Genomic DNA, 24,426 nt, shown 5'->3' with positions numbered 1-24,426 from the left:
TCGTCCCCTCCGCGGTGCCCGGCGCTGCGCCCTCCGGCCGGCAGAGCGCGACAGCGGGCAGGAAGGGGCAGGGGCCGCTTCCCCCCTGCCTCGGCCCGGGGCGCCGAATGGCCGCCTAGCGCAGGGCCTGCACCGCCTCCTGCTCTTCTTCCTCCTCCTCTTCTTCATCTTCTTCCTCCTCCTCCTCCTCCTCCTCGTCCTCGTCAGCCGCCGCCATGGGCCGCGAGTCCAGGTGAGGGCAGCGGGGGAACAAAGGGGCCGGGCTGAGAGGGGCCCCCTGAGGGCAGGGGCTGCGGGAGACAAGCCCCGAGCCCCCCCCGTTTGCTCTAACGCAGAGTAACGGTGGTGTGGTGGCTCGGCGGGCTGTATTTTGCGTCATAGGTTTTATTTTTGCCGAGTTTGTGTAGAAACGTGTGCCTTTTGTTCCCCCTCAGCGGGTGGCCGCGCGGCGCGGGGTCGGGCCTCTGCTGCCGGGGTTGGGGCACTTCGCTCCCCTCCGGCTCGAAACCAGCTCCTTAATTCGCTTCTGCTGGCGTGGCATGTGTTAGTGCCCTCTGCTTTAACCGAACCAGCGGGTTTTAATGCTAAAACGGCGTTAGGAACCATAACAGCGTGTGTTTTGTGCTTCTGTGTGCAGCCGTCCCTGTGTTGTAACAGCTTCCCGGATTCATACCCCGAGAGGGGCACACGAATTCGGGTTTTAAAAAGCGGCTTGGGCTTAAATTGGTGACTCAGTGAAGAGCTGGGAACCCTCACTGATATCCCTAAATTAGTTTCAAGCCACCTAGCCCAGCCGTTAGGGACTTGGGCTGCAAAATCCCCTGGGGGCTGAGCTCCAGCTGCTGGCGCCTGAGCTGGCAGGACCCCGCTCCTCACAGCACGGCTTCTCTCCCCAAAATGTGTCCAGTTTTAATCGGGCTCCGTGGTCATAACGAACAGAACTGTTTACAGAAAACACGTAAACACATCGGTCAAAGCAGGCCACAAGTCTCTGAGGAATGAGCCTTGTACACGTGGCTCCTGCTGGCCCCGCTCTCGTGTCTCATCCCCAGGAGCACCGACCCCTTCTGCAAGTTTATTTCTTTTTTGGGGTTGTGACCTGGATCATGGAATCAACAAATAACATAAAAAGTGGTCTTAAACTTACATGAATTTTCTAATTTAATTTATGCCTTCCAAAAGTTGCTTTCTCTGCTTATTCCTGCTTCCCAAGCCCAGCTACTAGGTTTGTAGGGTCTGTGGTCCCTGGGCTGCAGGAGGATGAACAAAGGAATGGTTCTGGCACTGTGACTGACAGTCAGGAATTGGAAAAGATGATACGGTCACAGTGGAGGTCCCTCTGCAACTTGTATGCTCAGGTGAAAAGTCTCTGGGAAAATTCCTACCCCTACCCTCTCCCACAGTTTGGCTGGGATAAGAGAGCATTAGTGAGGGGAGAAAAAGTCTCCCATTTCTGTCACACACCTCTGAGGCCTTGCTAGCCGCTTAAATGTTTTGTGATGTTTGATGGCAGTAGGGAATTTCTTTTGATGTCAGCATTGACCACTGCTGTATCATATATGCTTGTGGTTTTATGTTTCTTTAATTGCTGTTTGACAGATCTTCCACTGAACAGAGGCACAATTTACATAGCATACCTGAATTACAATTATAGGAAATTCAACAAAACTTGTTAAGTGTTCGGCAGATTTTATGAGATAGTTTCAAAAAGACTTAGTCTTTCCCTAAACATAATAGCAATCTGTGGATTTCCTAAAACGGGAATTGTTCTTGATGTTCTAGTGTTCTCTTGAGGTACTTCTTTTTGCACGCCAACAATAAAACAGAAATATGACCATCTAATTCCTCTGGTTTCAGCATCGTAAGGAGTATACGTATATTAATCAGTTTTGCAAGATTATTGAAAATGTTCAGGAATTTAGTAAGTCCAACAAATTGTAGTAAATAATTCTTTTTGTCCTGTCCATCCAAATCTGACAAACACATCCTTTTACTGCAAGTTATTCTCGAGCTCATGTTCATCTTTTTTTCTTTTTTTTGTAAATTTGCAATGCAGGCATTATCGGAAGCGCTCCGCGTCACGGGGACGCTCTGGCAGCCGGTCTCGAAGTCGTTCTCCCTCTGACAAAAGGGGAAAACGCGGCGAAGACAGACGCTCTAGGAGCAGAGATCGGGAGCGCAGACGTGAGAGGTCACGCAGCAGGGACAAGAGAAGATCTCGATCGCGTGACAGGAAGCGTCAAAGGTAGGAGTTACGAGTTTCAGTCAAAGCACATAAAAATGCTGTCATCTGAACACTGATGTTCTTCCTCTACAGTTATTTACTTTGCTGTTCTCCGTGATAGATTTTACTGTGCTTAATGTTTTTTTTTATTAGATGATGTCTTGCTGCTGCTGCTGGACTTTGTTAGCTTTTTGTGGTCTTGATGATTGTTGGATTCCTTTTACAAGGGTTCATCAATAGAAGGCTAAAATTGTGTTATGATCACATGCTAAATAAATACAATTTTGTTCTGGGGCAGACGTTCAAGAAGTAGAGAGAGGGAACGAAGTCGGGAGAGAAGAAGATCCCGCAGCCGAGAGAGAAGGCGCTCTAGAAGCAGAAGTAGAGGTAGACGGTCTCGATCCCCCAGCCCAAGCAAGAACAGGAAAACAGAAAACAGGTATTTGTGTTCTTGAATTACAGTCCATATCATAGTGACAAAGTACTGCAAAACTATTGGTATAATGGAAAGAATCCTCAGGCAAAACTACCAAAAGCTTTGCTTTGTAGAACAAGGAGAATATTCGATGAGTGTACAGTTCTGATCTTTTCCCATCACTTAATGTGCTTTGATGCATCAAATATTTTTAGATTTCTTACTTCAAGGTGTGTAAATACTAGTGTGTGTATGTATTTATTATTTCTAATACACTTTGTTGTGAGAACGGTTCTATAAAAGAAAAAGATCCAAGTGTTAATTTAAGACTGAAGTTGTGGCACCTGAGCAGGGAGTAAAAGGTAGTTGCTAACTTCAAAGTTAAAACTGAACCTCATTCTGAAAGTTTTGTAGTGCTGCATTGTTTTCCCAGGTTCCAGTATCAATAAGGAACAGTTTGTGTCTCAGCATGTATGTGCAAATTAGTAAAATACAGGTGCTGTCTCTGAGAGACATTAAATTGAAGCCTGTCTTTAGACGTGTAAATTGGTGGAGAACAGTAAGTTTTAGTTACCAGATGTGCCTGAGTGCAGAGCTCTCACAGATAAGCTCTATCATTTTCTCTCAGATAAAAGCAGGGCTTTTAAAAATACTGGATAGGGTAGCAGCAGGGGATCTATAAACGACATCGTGGTGACATTTGTAGCAGGAATTTCTAAGCTCTTTTCAGTGCCAGTGATGGTATCTGAGCTCAGTGTTTCATCCACTCTTTACATAAAAGGTGTTTTTAAGAATATAAGCCCATGAAGTTTGGAATCTGCCTTTTTAAATGATATTTGTGTGGAAAAGTAAAGTGTATAGTGTTACACTTCAGAGAAGGTCAAGAAGTCTGCTTTGGCAAAGCCACCGACTGTTTCTTACCTGTGTTTGTTGAATTCTGTGGGTGTGCTCAGTGAATAAGGATTGGACAGGTACTAGTCTTAGGGGTTTACAGTCAGATAAACTGTCTAGTAAATAGACTTAGTCAAGAATTGAAACTTCTACTCTTCTAGATACTGACTTCAGAAATGTGTAAAAATTTAACTACAGGTCATGTTCTTTTAAATGTGCTTGAGTGGATTTTCAGACATAATTACAACAGGTATACTGTAAAATGAGTGGAAGGTCCAGAAGTTGTAACAGCAGTCCATATAAAGACTGAGTAGGTTGACAACAGTCCAGAAATTGTGAGAAGCTAGAATGACAATCTCTTGGAATGAGCATATGGTTTGCATTAGAATTGTCCAGTGGACTGTGAAGAAAGTTTAATGAGATTTAAGAGGCTAAAGTGAATTTTACATTTACTGTTATGGGTTAGCAGGAGTTTGGTTCAGATACAACTATTTCTTTTTAATAGGAAGTACATTAGGAGAGTAAAGTCTGTGATAAATGGGTTTTGTGTGAAACACAAATCTGCACATTAGTTTGAGTTCTGTAGGTACCTTTTCCCAGGGAGAGGTGTTCTTTTGACTTTCAGCCAGTACAGAGCAGGGGAATGTTCAAATTTCCATGGCAAGGAGCTGGATTACTTTACCTTCCTCTAGAAATAGAACAAACAGGAATTTTTTAGCATCTCATATGAACTGCTGTCTTCAAGGAGTGTTTATGCTGCGGAACCTCTAGAGTACCAGCAGTAAGTGTTCTGGAAATGAAGTCTGCAACTTTGTCCTGTAAAGAAATGAGAAGAACAGAACCAAAGCATGTGAATCAGTGGATTGCAATACATTGTGCATTTCTGGCAGTTATAGAACCTACTTCCATGAAACAGAAAGGCTCTGAGAAACAAAGAGTGCTTTGTAAGATGTTTGAAAATGTAACTGTGTTCACAGTTTTGTCTCTGTCTGGCACATCTATTCTCCCCCGAGAAAAGCTGGAATATTCTAAGAAATCTTTGTTCTTACCTTTCAGATCAAGATCTAAAGAAAAGACAGAAGGTGTGGAAGTTTCCAAAGAAAAGAAAAAAGAGAAAGAAGACAAAGAAGAAGAGAAGGATAAAGATGCTACTGCATCTACTGTGGCCACTGAGGTAGAAGCTTTTTTCCAAATTCTACATTTTAAGTTTATAAACCAAGAATTAAGCTAGCCATAGATTAACTACTACATTAACATAGGTTAATTACTGCATTAACAAAAGAAAAACTATTCCTAGAGTTGGACACAATTCACGCTGAATGAAAGAGTACCCTCTTCAGTAACACAGACTTCAGTCACAGGGTGTGCTTCTAGTTCTTGCCATTAGAAACATTCTTCTCAGTGCAAGGTTCCACATTGCTCAGACCACAAGCCACAGTTGTGTGTGAAGGATCTTTCCTTTTTAATGTATTAGATGTCAGTAGGGAAGCTGAAAAATCTTTTGGCATCTGGAACCAGGCAGGAATCAAAGAACAAAGGGGAAAGGAAGCATGCTTTGCCTTACTCCATATCGTGAAAAGATGTGCCTAGATGAAGAATTCCCCAAGCAGCTGTTTTCGCTAACTCTTCCAAAACAGCATGTCATTAGTAACCCTCCTTTGTTAATAGTCACTGCACTGTCAGCAAGGGCTCCCCATGCATAAATCAGTGGTTTTTTTTGTCCTAGACAGACTTTTGGAAGTAGAGGACAACATGATAATTCTTTAGTCTTGTGTGTGTAAATGGCTAAAGTGAGTTGAAACTCATTGGAATATAATATCTTGGTCTAGAAAAAAAGAAGAAAGCTTAATTCGTTAGGGAATATTTTTTAATTCATTCTTACTTATAACATTGTATACTAGCTGCTACTGTGAAGAAAAAAAGTTAAATGAATTTCTTACTTGAAAGAGTTAGAGTTGTTAGTATTTGTCATTTACTCATGTTGTAATAGGTCTGTGTATGTCCAGTGATCTACTGCATGCTCAGTTAAATGTGTTTGAAGAGAGAGTTTGTCTAAAAAAAGCATAGGCTAATGCCAATGGCCATTAATTTTCACAATTTGGTGTGTTTTGTTTTTTTTTTTTTTCATAGAATTTTGATCAGAACAAACTGGAAGAAGAAATGAGAAAACGAAAAGAAAGAGTGGAGAAGTGGAGGGAAGAACAACGCAAAAAGGCTATGGAAAACATTGGAGAACTGAAAAAAGAAATTGAAGAGATGAAACAGGGAAAAAAGTGGAGTTTGGAAGATGATGATGGTATTTAATTTTTATATATAACATTTAAAACACTTTTGTTCCTAATAATAGTTTATTATGTTATCTTTTAAAGCATTTAATGACTTTTCATAATGTGAAATACAGAATAGCACAGCCTAAATCTTGTCATGGCTTCAAATAGTTTAAGATACAATTGAGATAACAAACTGGAGAGATTTTAAGGAGGAAAAGTCATACAGTAATAAAAGTGGACTGTAGTTACTTGGACAGAGTAATAATTGAACATATGTGAACTCTCTTTTCCTCTCTGATTCCCATCTTTCTGATATTAGATGATGAAGAGGAAACCGCAGAAGGAGAAAAAGAAGGCAATGAGGTTGAAGATGAAGAGTTAGATCCTTTGGATGCTTATATGGAAGAAGTAAAAGAAGAAGTCAAGAAATTCAATATGAGAAGTGTGAAAGGTGGAGGTGGAAGTGAAAAGGTAAAATCACTTATTAAGATTTTTTAACTTTGTCTTTTAAAATTAGTTTTGTGTTTTAATATGAAAATGTTTTTTTAAAAAAAAAAAAGTGAATGCAAAAAAGCAAGAAATAGGATGTATTTAGTGACTGTTTGCCTTAATGTGAATTTCATGGTATTCTTAATAAGTAGTTAGCATTATCCTGATCAAATTTTACTGGAGGATGTAAAAAAAACAAACAAAAAAAAGCAACAGCATAATACATTCAGAAGTACATTGCATTATGTAATGCATTCAATAATTTCTCTCACCTGTTTTTGCAGAAAACTGGACCAACTGTTACCAAAGTAGTAACCGTGGTGACAACCAAAAAGGCAGCTGTAGAGACAGAAAAGAAAAAAGGGGAGCTCATGGAGAATGACCAAGATGCAATGGAGGTAATGGAAGTGTCTTGTATTTCTACTGTGAAAGGGCAACTTTTTATAAGAGGCATGAGAATGATGATAGTCCTGGGATTTTTCCATCTGCTACAAGCTAGGAATTTGCTTATTTAATTTGCAGAACCATGGTTACACACTGGCTGTAAATAGCAAATGTGCCTGTAGTAGGAAGAGTTGTTACAAGTGCATAAATGTCAGCTGCCCTCTCTGGATGTGGGTTCAGCGAACTGGTAGCTGGCTCTCTAGAGTATACAGTGTGAAATTATTTGCATTTTTCGCAGCGGCAGATCAACATGAATATTGAATTTTACGGAACAGTGCTCTGGGGTTTTCACAGAGCCATCTTGCTCAGTGATTGTACCTGAACTTACTCAGAATTTCTCTTTCATACCCAAACTGTATTCGTAGAATGCTTTCAGGATATTAGGAATGTTGAGTCCTTAATGGGGTTGTGTATGGTGAGGCCTGAAGGGCTTAGGTTTTCAGCATCTGGTCTAAGGGAATAAGACATAATTATTTCTTCTGAGTAAAGTTTCTATATAAATTAAAAAGCATTTCAGAATAAATAATACTATTTAATATGTTATGTATTAATAATAAGATATAATAACTTACACGCTAATTATAATTTATACAGTATTCCTCAGAAGAGGAGGAAGTTGATCTTCAGACTGCCCTAACTGGCTATCAGACGAAGCAGAGAAAGCTTCTAGAACCAGTAGATCATGGAAAGATAGAATATGAGCCCTTCAGGAAAAACTTCTACGTTGAAGTACCTGAACTTGCTAAAATGACCCAAGAAGGTAAGAACACCTTAGGTACTGTTAAAGAAAAGAATGTTTGCAGATCTTGAAGTGCAACAAAAAGGCAAATTCTGTTTGAATGTAGAGTTGTTTTGAAGAAAGCAAAAAAAATACTGTACATTCAAGACTTTTGGACCAGATGATCTTAGAGGTCTTTTCCGACCTAAATGATTCTATGATTCTAATTATTTTATGATTTTGGAATAATTTGGAAGAGAATTTGGAGGTGAGGGGGAAGTACTTTTGAGCAACTTGGTATGGAAAAAAAAATCAGATCACTATTATTGATAACCTCATATAATCATATATGAGACTTTGAAGAATGTACCTGAGTTCTCTCCACCTACATCCTGTATTTATGTGTAGCAAGCTAAAAACTTTTTTTCTGGTGCTGATAAAAGAAGTATTTAATGTTCAGGAACAGATCAAGAATGTTTTGATCAAGGTAGTAGAGAAATGTCAAGAAATGAAATTTCATTGTAGTGCAAATTCTGTTTCAGAGGTGAATGTGTACCGACTGGAGATGGAGGGAATAACAGTCAAGGGAAAAGGCTGCCCCAAACCAATAAAAACCTGGGTACAGTGTGGTATTTCCATGAAAATTCTCACTGCTCTCAAAAAGTAAGCAAGAAATTTGCAAATCATGTCATACTTGATTTTGTTCAGTGTTTTGTAGTATGTTTGGGAGAAAACCCTTTTTCATTGCATAAAGCAGCATGTCCATGTCTGTAGATGCTATGTATATGGTCATCAGAATGTTTCTCAATATTAACCCATTATAAGCTATTCCTTTTGCCATTTATGTCATGTTATTCATCCTCAGCTTTAAGCTGTTTTTTGAGTTACACTGATAAATATATGTAAATATGAATATGCAAATTTATTCTAGGATGACTGTGATTCTCATCTCTCAAATCCTATTTTGTCCTTATAATATTTTTTTTTCTCCTTTCTTTAAGGCATGGCTATGAAAAGCCCACGCCCATTCAGAGCCAGGCTATCCCAGCAATTATGAATGGTCGTGACTTGATTGGCATTGCCAAAACAGGAAGTGGAAAAACAATCGCATTTCTGTTGCCCATGTTCAGGCATATTATGGATCAGAGAGCTTTAGAAGAAGGAGAAGGTCCCATAGGTACAGAGCTTTTATTTTCAAAATGGGTATTTAAATAAATAAACTCAAGCATACACTTAAGAGGGGTCTTCTGTTCTCCTGCTCATAGGGAGGAATACTAACTGACTGTCATCCGTTAGTGAGCAGCATTAGTTAATGAATTTATTGTTGTTTGTGGTCACCATGCTATTTAATGCTATTTCAAGAGTACTTGCATATCCATATATCTGGAAGGGGGACCTTTGTTCCTTTGATGTTAAAACTTTGATACGTTTTCTACTCATCCTCATACTGTCTTAGCTCTCTTTCTTGAAATGACTTTTTTTTCTAAAGAACAAAAACGTAAATTGTGTAGTAAGTTGCACATACTTCTCAGAGGTGCTTATATTTCATTACTAAAGATTAATTTTTACTGTATAAATAACATCATCTCTTATATTACAACGTATGATGAAAATGCTTTGTATTTCAGCTGTCATCATGACACCTACTCGCGAGTTGGCTTTACAGATTACCAAGGAGTGTAAGAAGTTCTCAAAGACCCTTGGACTTCGAGTTGTCTGTGTTTATGGAGGAACAGGAATCAGTGAACAGGTATTCAAATGACATACCTTGTCAAATAACTCTTGGATATTATTAGTTAAACAATTAAACTGTTTGTGATACATAATTAGTTTGAAATTGATTCAGAAGCTCTATTTTTACTATGGTTCTCCTCAAGAGTTATCTCATACAAGAACCAGAAACTGTTAAATTTGTTTTGTTGCATTATCAAATATTACATGTTAGTGCCATTTGGAGATTAATTTCCAGGGTATTTTTCTACCCCACGTTTATGGAAGCTACAGGATTTGTACTTACGTGACTACGTGTATTGGAACTTGGTGTATTTGCACTTGTGAATACATCATTTGTCCCTGATGTAACGTGATGTTCCATGCAGGCCCTTAACTGTACAGAAGCCATGCCTTCACTGTAACTACTTCAAGTGGTAGTAACTTAGTTTTTCAGAGGTTACTCTTTTAGAAAGCATAACGTTCCAAAGATTTAAATTGCTGAGTAAAATCTTTTAAATATGTCTGTTTTACTAATATGAATTGCTTATGAAAGTAACTGCAAATGTGTGTAACTTTCATTTTTGTAGTTATGGTGGTTTGTTTTTTTTGTTTGTTTTTTGTTTTTTTTACTAATAGTTTGTTAAATTAATTCTACTGTGTTTTAAAACCAGATAGCTGAACTCAAAAGAGGTGCTGAAATTATTGTTTGCACACCTGGACGTATGATTGACATGTTAGCAGCTAACAATGGTGAGTAGAAAACCTTTAACTATGGAGATTTTTTTTTATTTGTTGTGTAATTCTAACAAATTCAGAAGATCATGTATTTTGATAAATGGTCTTATGGAATTTTCTTATATCTCTTCAGGCTGCACTATCTAGTTTCTGAGAATATATAACACTAGTAACAGGTTTAATCATATATTGGTTTGACTTTTTGGGGGAGGACAGGAAACATTGCGTTCTTGAAGAGTTTCTGAGAATGTTTATGAGAGTTAAACATAAAATGTAGTCTCAAATTTTCTAATTTGCAAGTCGTTTAGAGAAAGGTTATGTAACAGTTGCTTACTGTGTCTGCCTGTTGATCCATCCTGATTGTTAGTGTAGCTCAGCAGTTACTCGCTTTTACTTGAAGAGTGACTGCCTTTATCTGTTGATTTAAAATGGAAAAAAAAAAAAAAAAAAAAGCACCTGACAAAAAGCCCTCCCTAAATAACTGTAAAAGAACTGACTTTACATCAAATACTCAGGTTGATTTAAACTGAGACACTGCAGCTTTAAGAGGTTTTGTCCTAGTGTAACCATTGCATGCTTGCTAGATAAAGTTTTATTATTAAATTATTCCACATCAAAACCTCTACTAAACTGTTGACATTATTTAACTTCTGTGGAAAAAGTACCTTCAAGAGATATAGAACTGGGCTTCCAAGACTTAAATCGTCAAAGGTAGGTACATTAATGCTGTTCCCAAGTAAATTTACCAAGTTATTATTTGGGGATGAAAGTGTTAAGGTGTTAAATAGATATGTAGATTTTAAGAAATATTTATTTTGTTACTTAAGTGTGAATTCCATACCTTTTATTAAAAAAAAGAGGCAGCGCTAAATCACCCCCCAGAATAATTTGAAGATTCAGCTACAATTTGCTGGAGCTGAAAGGACCAAATTCTGCTGTAGTTTGACAGGCACAAGTCTGAGTCTTGGTTGTCGAAAATGTGAAAATTATGCTCCATTATGAGAGCACTTGACAGTGTCAGTATACAGTTGTTTGGAACTGAATATGTTCATGTATTTGTATCTTTTAAGTATATGATTCTTAAATCCTTGAGTTAAATCCTTCTGATGAAAGGGAACTTCTTAGCTGTTTGTTTGGGAAGGGTGTTAATTATCCTGTCCGTCATCCTTTCAAAGTATTCACAGATATACAACAATTTTGTTTCCAGCTGTCCCAGAGTTTGGGGTGGTTCTTGTTTTTCAATTTATTAGTGATACTGGGTAGGTTTTAATTGTCCTATATTCATTTTGAAAAGACTGCTTACTCTGTTTTATGCATATTATTAGCAGTTAACTAGAATTAGTGTGATTACCCTCAAATAGATATTTCTAGCTCCAAGGAAGCATTACAGATTATATGTGTAAAAGGAATTTTTCTGAGGCTGCAACAGTTAGCACTGGACTTTGCCTTCCACACATGCGCTGTAATCTCTAATATGTTTTTTTCTAGGTGGCGCTGTCAGATAATGGCTGATGTGGCTCCTTGCTTCATCTCAGTCTTAGTTTTATGATGTGTTTTGGCGAGGGCTGTTTTCTGAATTTTACAGGTTCTTCTGGCCCTATGATGGTATGCAAGAGAAGAGTTTGACAAAATAAAGGGCCTAGTGCATACTTACACTTTTCCCAGAATGTTTATTGAGATTAAAATGAGAACATTAAAATTCACTTTCAGTGAATTTTTTTAAAGTAATTAATGTGTTTGATAGAAGATAGTGAGAATATATAACTTTTAAAATATATATATATTCCTGAGGGAAACTAGATTTCCTTTTGATTTTGTTTCCCATGTGTTTTTTCCTCTCCTTTCACAGGTCGGGTGACAAATCTCCGCAGAGTCACATACGTTGTCCTTGATGAAGCAGACAGAATGTTTGACATGGGTTTTGAGCCTCAGGTAACTTAACGACATGCCTGATACTGCCACAGTGTGTTATTTCTCACTTAAAGGATTTTGCAAGAATCTGTGCTATGTTATTATTAGACTGCCAGTAACTATTCAATGACATGTGCTGTATGTGGATGACAGTTTAAACTGACTCTTCAAATTTTGTGTTATCCTCACATGTTGTGGTTTTGATAAATTCCTTATTAGAGAAAAATTATGTTCTAATATACCTCTTTTTTTTTTTTTTTTTTTTACATGCTTGTTTTGGATATCTGTGGCCCTTTGTAATTCCTTGATGTAGGTGTCATATTAGTAGTTGTAGCCTACTAATAAACTTTGTCATGCCTTCTGGCAACATCCTGCAGGAGACAGGAATGAAATGTTTAAAATGTCAGTGACAAAAACAATACTTTCTTGCAGCTTTGGACGTCCAGGGTTCTTTCAGTTACCTTCAGGCTATATTGTCCTCCAAAATTAGGAAAAATCCTTTATTTTGTCTCCTGAGCTATAGGATTTCTGCTGCGAATCTTTGGATTTTTGTTGGGCTGCTCTGGGGTTGCATATTACCACTCAATTTCCTGTTGACTTCAGCAAGTTTTCCCTGTCTTGCAATGCTATCACCTAAGTCCCAAGAGGAAATCTGTAAAGAAATGTTCTGTATTCTGTATGATACAGATACCACCTAACTTGAAGGAAGACAGCTCGGTATGTGTATGGAGTTCAGTTACAGCACTTGGGTATTAACAGGAAATGTTCTTTTAAACCAGGTTATGCGCATTGTAGACAACGTCAGGCCTGACCGTCAGACTGTCATGTTCTCTGCTACTTTTCCCAGAGCCATGGAGGCATTAGCTCGGAGAATCCTAAGTAAACCTATAGAAGTGCAGGTTGGAGGCAGAAGTGTTGTCTGTTCTGATGTGGAACAGCATGTTGTAAGTATCACACATACGCCTTGCTTATCTTCCTTTGCTTACAAAACATTTCCAGCAGTATGGAATGTAAAAGGAGCTTTTATTTTTAGATCTTCAGTGAGTTTATTAAACATTAACTTAGAAAGAAAACATAGCTTAATGTGAAAATGCAGTGTGATCACTTTTTTTTCTTTACTTGATTTTGTAGCTGAGCAGCAGTTTTACCACTAGCTACAGAAGCAGCATGAAAAAGCCATCTCCTATTCCCAATTTTTATTTTTTATTCTATGTACCCTGAGTGTGTTTAATTTTGTTTGTTTGTTTGTTTGTTTTTTCAGATTGTCATAGAAGAGGAGAACAAGTTTTTAAAGTTACTAGAGTTACTGGGACACTATCAGGAGAAAGGATCTGTTATCATATTTGTAGACAAACAAGAACATGCTGATGGGTTGTTAAAAGATTTAATGAGAGCTTCTTATCCCTGCTTGTCTCTTCATGGAGGTAATATGCGATCCTAAGGCCTTAAATTAAGAACTCCAAACTCAAAAATTGGTATTCTGTAGTTTTTCTCTAGGAATTTCTGTAGAAATGCTTGGTTCCTGTATTCCAGATTAGAATATTTCTTCATAAGCAGCTTTTGCTTTGTAATTGGGAAAGATATTTGCTGCTTAATTTGAAATAGACATCATAGTTTTCTGTAATTATTGTTCCATGTGAGGTGTCACAGATGCCCAATCTTGTCTCTGTGCAATGGGGTTGTGAACTGAATGGTAACACCTCTTAGGGAATATTCCTAGCTACGTAATACTGTAGAGCAGTGAATACCAGTTTGGGGGAGTATTATGCTAGCTTTTTTTTGATGTTCCACAATAAGAGCAGCTATTGTTTCACATTTCTGCCATCAAGAAATAATATAATGGAAGTAGTTTCATACTAAGAAGAGGATATCTCTTTAGAATATTGTCCATCACAGAGTATTTTAAATTTTTATATAATAGAGAGTTCTTGAAAATACAGTCACGGATAAGTACAAAACCACTGTTTGTGTAGTGCAGTGGTGGAAGAGGGAAAAATATCCTCATTCTTCTGAGATTTCCATTGTCTTCAGAGAACAGACAAAACCTCTAGATGAGGACTGAATTGAACATAAGTCAAATAGAAAATCTTATTAAAGAAACTTGAAAATCCTAGTATGGTAACACATCCTTTTGTAGTGGAAAAGCTAAAGGTTTCACTACTGTGCATAGCGGACTGAGAGGTTTATTATTCTGGATAATTTATGGTGCCTGGGAGTAAGTGTATTGAAATGTTCTTGGCGTGGACTCTGGGTTGTTTGAAGTTGGAGGGTGTTTTGACCTGTGTACAAAATCTTTTAACTCAAAGTCAGAAGGTAATTAATAAAAATTAATAAAGAGCAGAGCTCTATAATCAACTGTTTTGTCTGGTTTCTTGCAGGTATTGATCAGTACGACAGGGACAGCATAATTAATGATTTCAAGAATGGAACTTGCAAGCTTTTAGTGGCCACGTCTGTAGCAGCGAGGGGCTTGGATGTAAAACAGTTGATGCTGGTGGTCAATTATAGTTGTCCCAACCATTATGAAGATTATGTGCACCGAGCAGGCCGAACTGGACGAGCTGGCAATAAAGTAAGTATAATCAGTTGCCTGTTTTGGTTATTACTGAAAAAATTGCCTTATTTATTGCTCGATAAAGGCGTTCCAAGAGGTAGCTACAGAAGGAGTATTTTATGTTGTTGGTGAGAAAAGGATTTTCTTCTAGAGTGCCTCTAAAGGTTTTTGAGAGATGCTGTGTAAATATGTTCTGAATTTTGGCACTGTGGAAGTTGGAACTTGCGTTTTTGTCTGATAAATGGATGTTCTTTTACATTTCATCTGTGGCTGAAAGTTTGGTGTTTTTCACTGTTGGAAATAAGCCCTACTAAGTTTATAAAATTCGACTTTCCAAACTTCCAACCATGACAAGATTGAAAGGAAAAGCTTCAGTTACTGCCATCTGTGGCTGATTACATCTGTATCAGCTTCCTGGGAAATCACATTATTCATTCTACTTTCCCATTAAAAATAAATAAATAAAAAGAAAAAAAAAAAAAAACCTTCATGAGTATCACAGTTACTTTTATTGCCCAGAACAACAGCATCTGTGCAAAAGTGTTACAGCAAACTTAAAGTTTCTTTAAAGGTTTGTCTTTAACATCTTTTAAATTAATTTTGACTAGGGATTTGCATATACGTTCATTACTGAGGATCAGGCACGATATGCTGGTGATATCATTAAGGCTTTGGAATTATCCGGGAATCCAATTCCTACTGATTTGGAGAAGCTCTGGGCTGACTTCAAAGACCAGCAGAAGGCTGTAAGTAATCCTTTCTTCTGTAGTGGGCTTTGCTTTGGATTTAATGCATACGCACATGGGTCCAGTTGTACACTGTGTATGTACATGAGTCATCTCCCGGAGTTCATTGGGAACAGATATGTGCCTTGGTGAGCATAGAAGTGTTTTCAAGATTAGGATCTTGACTGTCATTTACAAGACTGTTCTTGAGAATTTAAATATTGTCATCTGGTATGGAAACGCCTACTGTTCAAGGGGTGCTTTGGCTTTTATCAAAATGCACATACCAGATACTGAAGCTCTTTCATAGAATGTGTATTGCTGTTTCTAGAGCCCTTGCAACTGGACGTTGTTGTTTATGCTGAAAAGTGTAACTTCAGATTTTTTCCAATATAAGAACAGATCTTTTTTTTACTGCATTTGAAAAACATTTAAAATGTATACTTATACAAAATCCCCGTAGTGTACTGTTTCTATCTGATGACTCAACACAGCATTTCTTATTGCACTTGTAAATTGTAAATTGTAAAATACAGTACTTAAAATTGGAAGAGCTTTCTAGACACCCTAGGGTTTGCTTTGTTAAATAAATTACTTAAATTATTTGTATATTTCCATAGTTATTTCATGACAGTTGGAAGTGGATTTTAAAAGTTTTGTTTATACGTAAAAATGCACTGTTTTTGTTTTTAGGAGGGAAAGCTGATTAAAAAAAGCAGTGGATTCTCTGGAAAAGGTTTCAAATTTGATGAAACAGAACAGGCTTTGGCTAATGAAAGAAAGAAGCTACAGAAAGCAGCTCTTGGCTTGCAAGACTCAGATGATGAAGATACAGCTGTTGATGTAAGTACCTGAAATTTATATTAAGGATTTCCAATATATTCTTGTGTTGTTTTTATTTTCTGGTAGATTATGTAATATGTTGCAGAATGCATGGATTTTTGTTACTCCATGTCCTGCGCTGCTGATTTAACAAGTTAAAATTCCATGAGTAGATCCATAGGTATTCTTTTGTAGAAAAGATTCATTGCAAGTTCTTGAAAGTCTGTTTCTGGCTGGTATTTTATACTTAAAATAGTGTGTGTGTGTGTGTGTGTGTGTGTGTATAGTTGTATACATGTTACAGAAAGTTCTTCTCCTTGTAATATTAATCTTGCATGGATTAAATGGAGTAATTGCCCTCAATTATAAACATTTTCTACTTGTAGCATTTCAAAGACATTCATAGTAGCCTTTTACTATTTCTAAATCTGTTCTAGGTCTCTGTCTTAATATTTATTACACTCATTTTCATGAACTTGAAAGTAAATACTGTGTTCAGACCTTTTCCTGATTATCTGTTCTGATTGTTGATTTGTAGTTCTGGGCATGCTTCTATCGTTTATACAAGATTTATTTCTTCAAAAGGATGTAAACTAGTTGCGCCTTATTGCTCACCATGTTTAAGATGATAATTTAATGATAAATGTAGTGATCTAATAGTTGTTATTTTCTTTAGATTGATGAACAAATTGAAAGCATGTTCAATTCAAAGAAAAGAGTAAAAGACATGGGCACGCCAGGATCATCGAATGCTCCTACACCATCAGCTGGTAATGCAGAGAAATTGGAAATTGCTAAAAGATTGGCTTTGAGAATCAACGCCCAGAAGAATCTCGGAGCAGAGGCACAAGTATTTGTCCCCTTCCACTTTAAGGTAACATCTTTACAGAACAAATTTTATTTATTTATTTAAATGTTGTTTAGATTGCATTCAGTTTGTTTGTTTTGTGGATGTAGCTTTACGTAGCATTTCTTCACTTTTAATATAATACTGCGTTAATTAGCACATTTGTACTGGGCTAACTCAGTAACAAGTTGTAGGATTTGTAATTGAGCTAACTTAATACAGAATTTGAAATGCTTTGTCGGCCCTGGCAAAAAGTTAATTGTGTAATTTTATCAGTAATTAATTAGGTTTTTGTCAGCTTTAGCAAAGTTGCAGAATATCTTTCTCTGCTGAGCCATGTAATACATGGTTTGGACTTAGGTTAATGTGGTGTGGAATGTCCAAAGGTATTTTGAACTGAGGGTTCAAAAGACCGGTCAGATCTTCTGTGTGCAGGTGTGAGGGTTAGATTTTGAGAAGCGGAAAAGAAAAAAAGGGGAATTTTGAATGTGTGTTTATTATGTGGATGTTTATAATAACTAAAAAGTTTTAATGAAACCAGTGTTGGCTTATATAAGACTTCTTTTGGCTATCTTTTTTTTTTCCATCATGGACCTGCTTTTTTTGTTTGTTTTGGTTTTGATTGGTTGGTTGTTTTTTACAGGATGTGATGCAGCAGGCAACAAATGCTATCCTGAGAGGAGGCACAATTCAAGCTCCTACTGTATCTGCCAAGACCATTGCAGAGCAACTGGCTGAAAAAATAAATGCTAAGCTGAATTATGTACCTATAGAGAAGCAGGAGGAAGAGAAACAGGATGGAGGACAAAATGAATCTTTCAAGAGATACGAAGAAGAATTAGAGATCAATGACTTTCCACAGGCAAGTAACTATTTTGCTATAATCAAATGTAAACGACTGTCGTTTAACAAATACAAGTTAGACTGTGGTTATTCCAATAAAATGTTTTGTTTTTATTTCTTATTGGACCTAGACAAACGTACTGCATCTGTGGTTACTTCTCGGCTTATAGATAAACAATGCTTTGGACATGTTCCATTCCTTACCATACAAAAATCTTTTGACCCTCTGCCACTGACTTTTCCCATATCCAGATCTTTGCTATCTAGAATTCTATTTATTTGAAAGGCCATTCTACTGTGACTCCAGTACTGCTCCTTGCTTTTTGATTAACCGAGTATTTTTGCCATTTGGAATATTGCTGCTCTAGTCTGCCTCATCTGTTACTCAGAGGATTTCTGCTCCCCAGTGCCAAGCACAAATTGCTTGTATTTACCTCTGAGCTAAAAACAAAACAAAACAAAACTTTGCCTTTTTAATCAAGCTGTTGTGTTACCAATCTGTTAACCTTTCTTCTCAGAAATGCTCTTAATTCTTATTCTAAACTGCTACTTCATAGAACATGTTCTAGATTTGATAATACGTGCTGAGGATATTTTACTTCCTAACCCTTCCAAGGTAGGCTTGCTAGGTACGGAACATGGCCTGGCTAGACAGGGGTTCTGGTTTCTGCATATTTCTTTCTGCAAATAAACAAATCCTAGATCTTCAGATTTTTTTGTAGTGCTACATCTGGAAAAACACCTCTTTCCAGGTCCTCTTTTTCTTCTGTAATATTTTGTAATACCTCCTCTGAAACAGTCATGTAAAAAGAGCAGTTCATCGGGGTGAATCATCGCTGCCGATTACGTCCCTGGAAAATCTTTATAAGCCTTTTGGGAGAGGGACTCATCTTACAGCGTATGCATATACATGCAGGTCTGAGACGACAGAGATAAATAATGTAAGATAGAATAATCTCCTAAAGGTACCTAAAGCAAGAGTGATAGCTGATTTCATAAGCTGTTCCTTATAGCAGTGCTACGCCACCATTCAGTGCCATTACATGTACACAGTGTAGCCTTGCTGATGATGGGTGCAGTCATTTCTTGCAGTGAGGTTAATGCTGATGTGATACTTCCCGTCGAGAGAATATGTAACAGGCAAAGTTTTGATCCAGGGACATACAACTTGCCTTTTTAGGTCATAGTTCAAAGCTGGCTTCTGGGAAAGTGGTCGTTTAAGGTCGGATACACGTATGCTCAGCCTACCAGAACTGAGAAACAGTCCAGATGGAGGTTGTTCCTCCTGCCAGAAGTAGCTTTGCCTTTGCATGAACACGGTTGGAGCTTCTCCAGTCTTGTCCTAAGGTCGTCACCTTTGAATGCCAGAGCTCACCAGGAGTTACATATGAAAAATAAAACATCTTGGTCTAGGAATAACTTAGAGCAATCTATTACTTATTTTCTAATAATTTCATAGTCTAAATGAATGGGATGCATTTATCACGTGGAAGGATTTTTGAGGATATTTTAGAGAATTAGAGAAGATTCATGACAACTTTACAAGGTCCTGTAAAACAAGTGACAGTGTTTATTCCCTAGTTACAGAGATTTTAAGGTTCACTTAATTTTTGTCTTCAGCCAATGAACTGCGTAGAAGTAAATAGCATTATTAAATGGAAGTACCCAGTATATATTTGCCCTTGAAGACTATTCATGTGCAAAAAGTGCTGAATAAAATACTTGAGTGCTGTTTCAGGAAACGATGAGAAAAAATTACAGGTTTTTAAACTTCCAGTGTAGTGAAATGGAAGGTCTTTAGGGTTCTTGCTTTGGTGGTACTGTGCATCCATTCTCTTTTTCTCTTTCAGTAACTTTATTTTGCTGACATAAGAGGCAGGTTTTGTTAAATATCCTTGAATAAAAATGTAGGTTGAAATTTTAGCCAGCTATTTTTAAAGTAGAATGCCCTGATCAATTTTCACAGTGCAATGTTCTTGTTTGTCTAAAATGTCAACTAACCTTTGGATTGCTGCTTTGTGTGCTGCCTTTCTCCTTCTTGATTCTCCTGTATCCTTTACCTTGCAGACTGCCAGATGGAAAGTTACCTCCAAGGAAGCACTACAGAGAATCAGTGAATATTCTGAAGCTGCTATTACAATCAGAGGAACTTATTTCCCTCCAGGCAAAGAACCCAAGGAAGGAGAGCGAAAGATTTATTTAGCTATAGAAAGTAAGTGTTCTTTCTTTAAATATTTCAGTTAAAGATGCTACTCTGGTTTTGTAATCAGATGTGGAATCTCTAAAGTCATAGTATTTAGATATTGAGTTACAGACCCACTGTAGTTACTTTGCAAATAAATATAATTACTAAGGAAGTGCTCATTTGTCTCCATTTGCTTTGGCAAATGATCCATGGGGAGCACAGACATGCTGCTCCCGAGAAGACTGACCTGCCCCAGAACAATAATAAACAGTTATGGAATCATTTTGGAGGAGAAAAAGAAAAGGAAAAAAACAATCAGCATAAGCACAAAGATGTCTGTGCTGGTGTGAAATAAGGAAGAAAATGGAATTTTATGGGTTGTGGCTGTTAAACGTATAAGAAGTTACATCAACTACAAGTTAGCTTTGCTTGACTTTGTGATGATTGAACAGAGACTTTCTTAAAAAAAAAAACAACAAAACAAAAAAAATAGGTATTTCTGAGCATTGTAACTTACAAACATCTGTTTTAAGTATTTTCCTTAAAACAAACTGCTGTTACCTGTGGCAGTCTATGCAATACTAGGGTGTTCTTCAGCAAATACTTGAGGATATTTGGCTCGTTCTACAGTGTTTGTGAAAATAGCCAGCATTGTTTATTCCATAGGTTTCACAGATAGAAAATCTAAGATATTTTGTTCTTTTTCCTTCAGGTGCCAATGAACTGGCTGTACAGAAAGCAAAGGCAGAAATCACACGACTTATAAAAGAGGAGCTTATTAGATTGGTAAGTGAAATATTCAGGATGCAGAGTGAAGGTGCCTTAACTTGTGCTTTATGAAATTAATTTCAACAAATGCTGGCATTCAGACATACGTTTTTATTAATACCAGGGACTTGAACCTGTAGATCTAAAAAAACGGTTTCCTTGAACAGCCCAGAAAATATATTGCTTTGTTCAATCAACTAGGCATACGGCTGTTATCCAGCCAGCAGATGGAGATAACACATTAACAGAGATTTTTGACTGAATACCCCTTAAATAAATAGTCAGCTCCTAATTAATTTCCTAATTTCAGTGCAGTCACACAGTGTGTGTGTGGGGGAGAATCATTCCCCTCATTCTAATACTTCATATGTCTTGAGAGATTTGTTTCGCCATAGCCCCACAGTATACCCAGCTAATAATCAGCTGTGTTCAACTTACTCTGTTTACATAAAAGAAACTGTCTTGAGAAACAGTTTTTTCTGAGTTCTCTGGTTGAAGACACCTTGGCTTCCTCTTGAAATAACCTTCAGTAATACTACATTAGATGCAGAACAGTGTCTTTTTGGCTTTTTCCTCTTAAGATGCCTTTTTTTCTCAAATTTGTTGGCCTCTGCCTAATAATGTCTTCTAAAGAAGGAGAGTACATGTAAATAAGCAGTTCTTTAGCAATGGGGATTTACTTTTAGTGGGGTTTTCTTGCAATTCATGTATCCGTTTTAACTGTGATTTATCCTCTCCTTTATTTGCAGCAAAATTCATACCAACCAACCAACAAAGGAAGATACAAAGTTCTATGAGTATTTGGAGTTATCTGCTGGTGGCTGGTGTGTGAAACTTGTGGCTTCTGTTGTTTTTGCTGTTTACACTGCTTATTGTAAATTAAGATTTTTTTTTATTTTGTCTTGCGGACATTTTTTAACTGAAAATTGTTACTTGCTGAGACATCTTAATTCTCTCCACTAAGGTTATCAGTCTTAAAGCAGACCAGTTTGGGCAGAGCATGATTTAATTTAAAAGTGCAGTATATACTTTACACCATGAAGAATATAAAATAAAACAGATTTTAATTTTCCTGACAGACTATACTGTTAAGTAAATTAAACAATATTGGGATTTGTGTTGGAAATTGCTAGAATGTACCTGCTTCATACTGTGGGGATGATTTGTACCATATCAGTTTATACTGGAATAATGGTAAACCACCAAAATAAAGGCAGGATTTTCTCCTGATCCTTAGCATCTCTCTGGCTGGTTCCACACACATTCATTCCCTGTACAAATGTACCTCTAAGGTCAGAGAGTCTTGCAGTGATCAGAGTAGAGAATTTTATCCAGAAATACTTGAGGTCTGGTTTTAAGATCTACTCATCCCTTTCAGCTCCCATTTTGTCTTTCTCATCCAGGTAATAGAATAACTCTTTGCTTTTGTTTTCTTTTTTCCTTTTTTTTTTTTTTTTTTTGTAAAGTGAAATGTTTTTTAGTATGAAAATAATTTCCACATCTTTTCTAAACATCAGAATTTTAGGATTTGAATTTTTTCTTCATTCTCTGACATAAGAATGAAAGCCTGTTTAGTTCAAAAAGAAATAGGAAAAAAAAAAAAAAAGGAAAACCTCTTTTGTAATGAATATAGGACTTTGTCACTTTTTATAGTGTTCTTATATATACATTTAACGTGATTGTCCCCAGGGTTGTTGTCTTTATTACTGTTAGGACATGGCTTTAAGTAAAAATTGATAGCTATTTCTGAGTCAATTCCACAGATATTGACTATCACTGCAGTCAATAAGCTACCACATTACTGGGACAGGCAAGACCTTTCTTTCTGAGGTCTCATCCCCGTAGCCATTAGTAGTCATGATGGAGACTTCTTGCTCTTTTAACTTTCATGTGTCTACTTACCTGGAGCATAAGCAGTAGCAATTTGAATCGTCTTATTCTGGCAGCTGCAAGACTTTCAAGATGATGACTTTCAAAAGGACTTTTGTAGAAAGCTTTTCTTACCTGACACGTTGAGAAGAAATGTGTCATTTTAAAATAGCCATGTATATACTGCTTTACCCCTGGTGAAGACAAATCAGCCAACCTGCATCATAACTGTGTAAATTTAGACCTTCTGTTTCCAAACTTCGTGTAATTTAAATGGCCATTTCTGTTTGCATACAACTGTCGGTTATTCTAGCGCCAGTGTATCTTACTTTCAATACAGGAAAGTAATGATTGTACCAAATTAGCAGTACGCATTGAGGATAAAAACACCCGTAATGCAGTACTTGACAATGTTAATACAAATAAGTCCTTAAGTTCAACAGAGAGAAGCACACACAATAATGTATTTCAAAATTTCAAACAGGAATCTCTAAGCTAAAAATCTGTGGATCCCTTTAAATCCATCAGGTTTCCTTCTGTTAGAAAGTGGGTTTTGATATGTTTCATACAACTAGTTTGCTGAATTGTCTTTTTGACAGCATCCCCCCAGAAGAGCGACAGATATTGATGTATGTAGTGAAGAGCACTTTCAAGTTTGGACAGTCTGACATTTCTTTTAAAATCTTGTTTCAAAATGTTCATATATATATATTGGTATCTCCTAAAAAAAACAAAAGGCATGATGGAGACAGTCTTATGATTTCCAGCTTTGCACTGTTGGATTTCAGAGATGAAACAATGTGTAATCTTTATCTTCCTGGGGTTTTTAAATGCAATGTCAATATTCCTATGTTTTTTAAATTCCAGCAAAAATAAAAATAATTTCAATGTATATTTTTCAGAAACTGTCTTTATGAATAACTTTTGGTTTATGCTCTTATCTTGCTTCTGTATTTTTCTATGAGTTAGCCTTACACTTTTTGGAGTAGAAAGAATGTATAGTAACTATCACTTGTCATTTTCTGCTAGAAATACGGTAAGATGCATATCAGACTCAGTTAATAAGCTGCTGCTGTGAAGAAGATGCAGTAAAGGTGTTTGAATACATGGAAAACAAAAGCCAAAAGCCAGGAGAAAGAAACTCTCAAATTAACAAGTACACAAAGCAAAAAATAGCGGAAACAAATGAGAAAGAAAATTGGGAGAAGGGAGAATTATAAGTACTAAAAAATGTTATATTACTATATTTATTTATCTTTCCCTGTGTGTCCAGGAATATAGATGAGAGCTTTAGAAACATTGCCATTTCACTGTTTTCCAGGGAAGTGGCCCTGGACAGATTCCTGTCACCAGTTGATGGAAGAGCACAGGGATGCTGTATTTTTATGTACATGTATTTCTTTATATTTATATTTATATATCTATATAGATATCTATATATATAAATATCTATATATCTATATATAGATACTTATATATATGATATATATATATATCATATATATATAGATACTTATATATATCTATAATCTATTATAGATATATATATATCTATATAGAGATATATATAGATAGATAGATAGATATAATATGTGTGGGCAGAGTCTGTTCTGTTACCTGCCCAAGGTGGTATGGTCCTGGCTTTGTAGGTTAGCCAGTGCTTCAGTAAACAGGGAGCAGTATTTTGGGTGGGTAAATGAAAGAAATAATTTGATTTTGGGTCATGAATGGGTTTTTGCCTATGAGAAGCTGCTGTTACTTCAGTAGAACTGCTGCCAGGGTTAAAGAAACAGGAACGTGTATCTGGGAATTTGGCCTGTGGAGCTCTCAGAATCAGTTTAAAATTTCTGCCGTGGGCTCAGGCTCTTGGTGCTCTGTTGCTGTGCACCTCTTTTACAGCATTTTCTAAGTCAGCCTGAATGCCCTTTAAGTGATACGTGGAGGTGGTTTCTCAGCATGTGAATGCTGGTGCAAAACCAGCCCTTGCCACAAGTCTTCTCGCG

At 37.0% G+C, this 24,426-nt stretch overlaps 1 protein-coding gene across 1 annotated transcript; it reads left to right on the top strand.

Moving 5' to 3' along the window:
- Positions 1-89: 89 nt before the first annotated feature.
- On the top strand, positions 90-23,315 carry DDX46 (DEAD-box helicase 46). Its single transcript, XM_084295149.1, has 23 exons — positions 90-232; positions 2,057-2,245; positions 2,523-2,663; positions 4,587-4,704; positions 5,661-5,826; positions 6,120-6,271; positions 6,574-6,687; positions 7,328-7,493; positions 7,994-8,114; positions 8,453-8,628; positions 9,080-9,201; positions 9,836-9,914; positions 11,749-11,831; positions 12,590-12,754; positions 13,072-13,234; positions 14,189-14,382; positions 14,973-15,110; positions 15,783-15,932; positions 16,588-16,785; positions 17,402-17,620; positions 19,669-19,813; positions 20,499-20,572; positions 21,304-23,315. Exons 1-23 carry the CDS (start codon positions 216-218, stop codon positions 21,349-21,351), a joined length of 3,138 nt encoding a protein of 1,045 aa, XP_084151275.1. The 5' UTR covers positions 90-215; the 3' UTR covers positions 21,352-23,315.
- The last annotated feature ends 1,111 nt before the right edge of the window (positions 23,316-24,426 follow it).

The sequence above is a fragment of the Netta rufina genome (genome assembly GCF_964035555.1).
Source record: "Netta rufina genome assembly, chromosome: 14".
NCBI classification, from domain to species: domain Eukaryota; kingdom Metazoa; phylum Chordata; class Aves; order Anseriformes; family Anatidae; genus Netta; species Netta rufina.
This window is presented reverse-complemented; position numbering and strand designations above follow the sequence as displayed.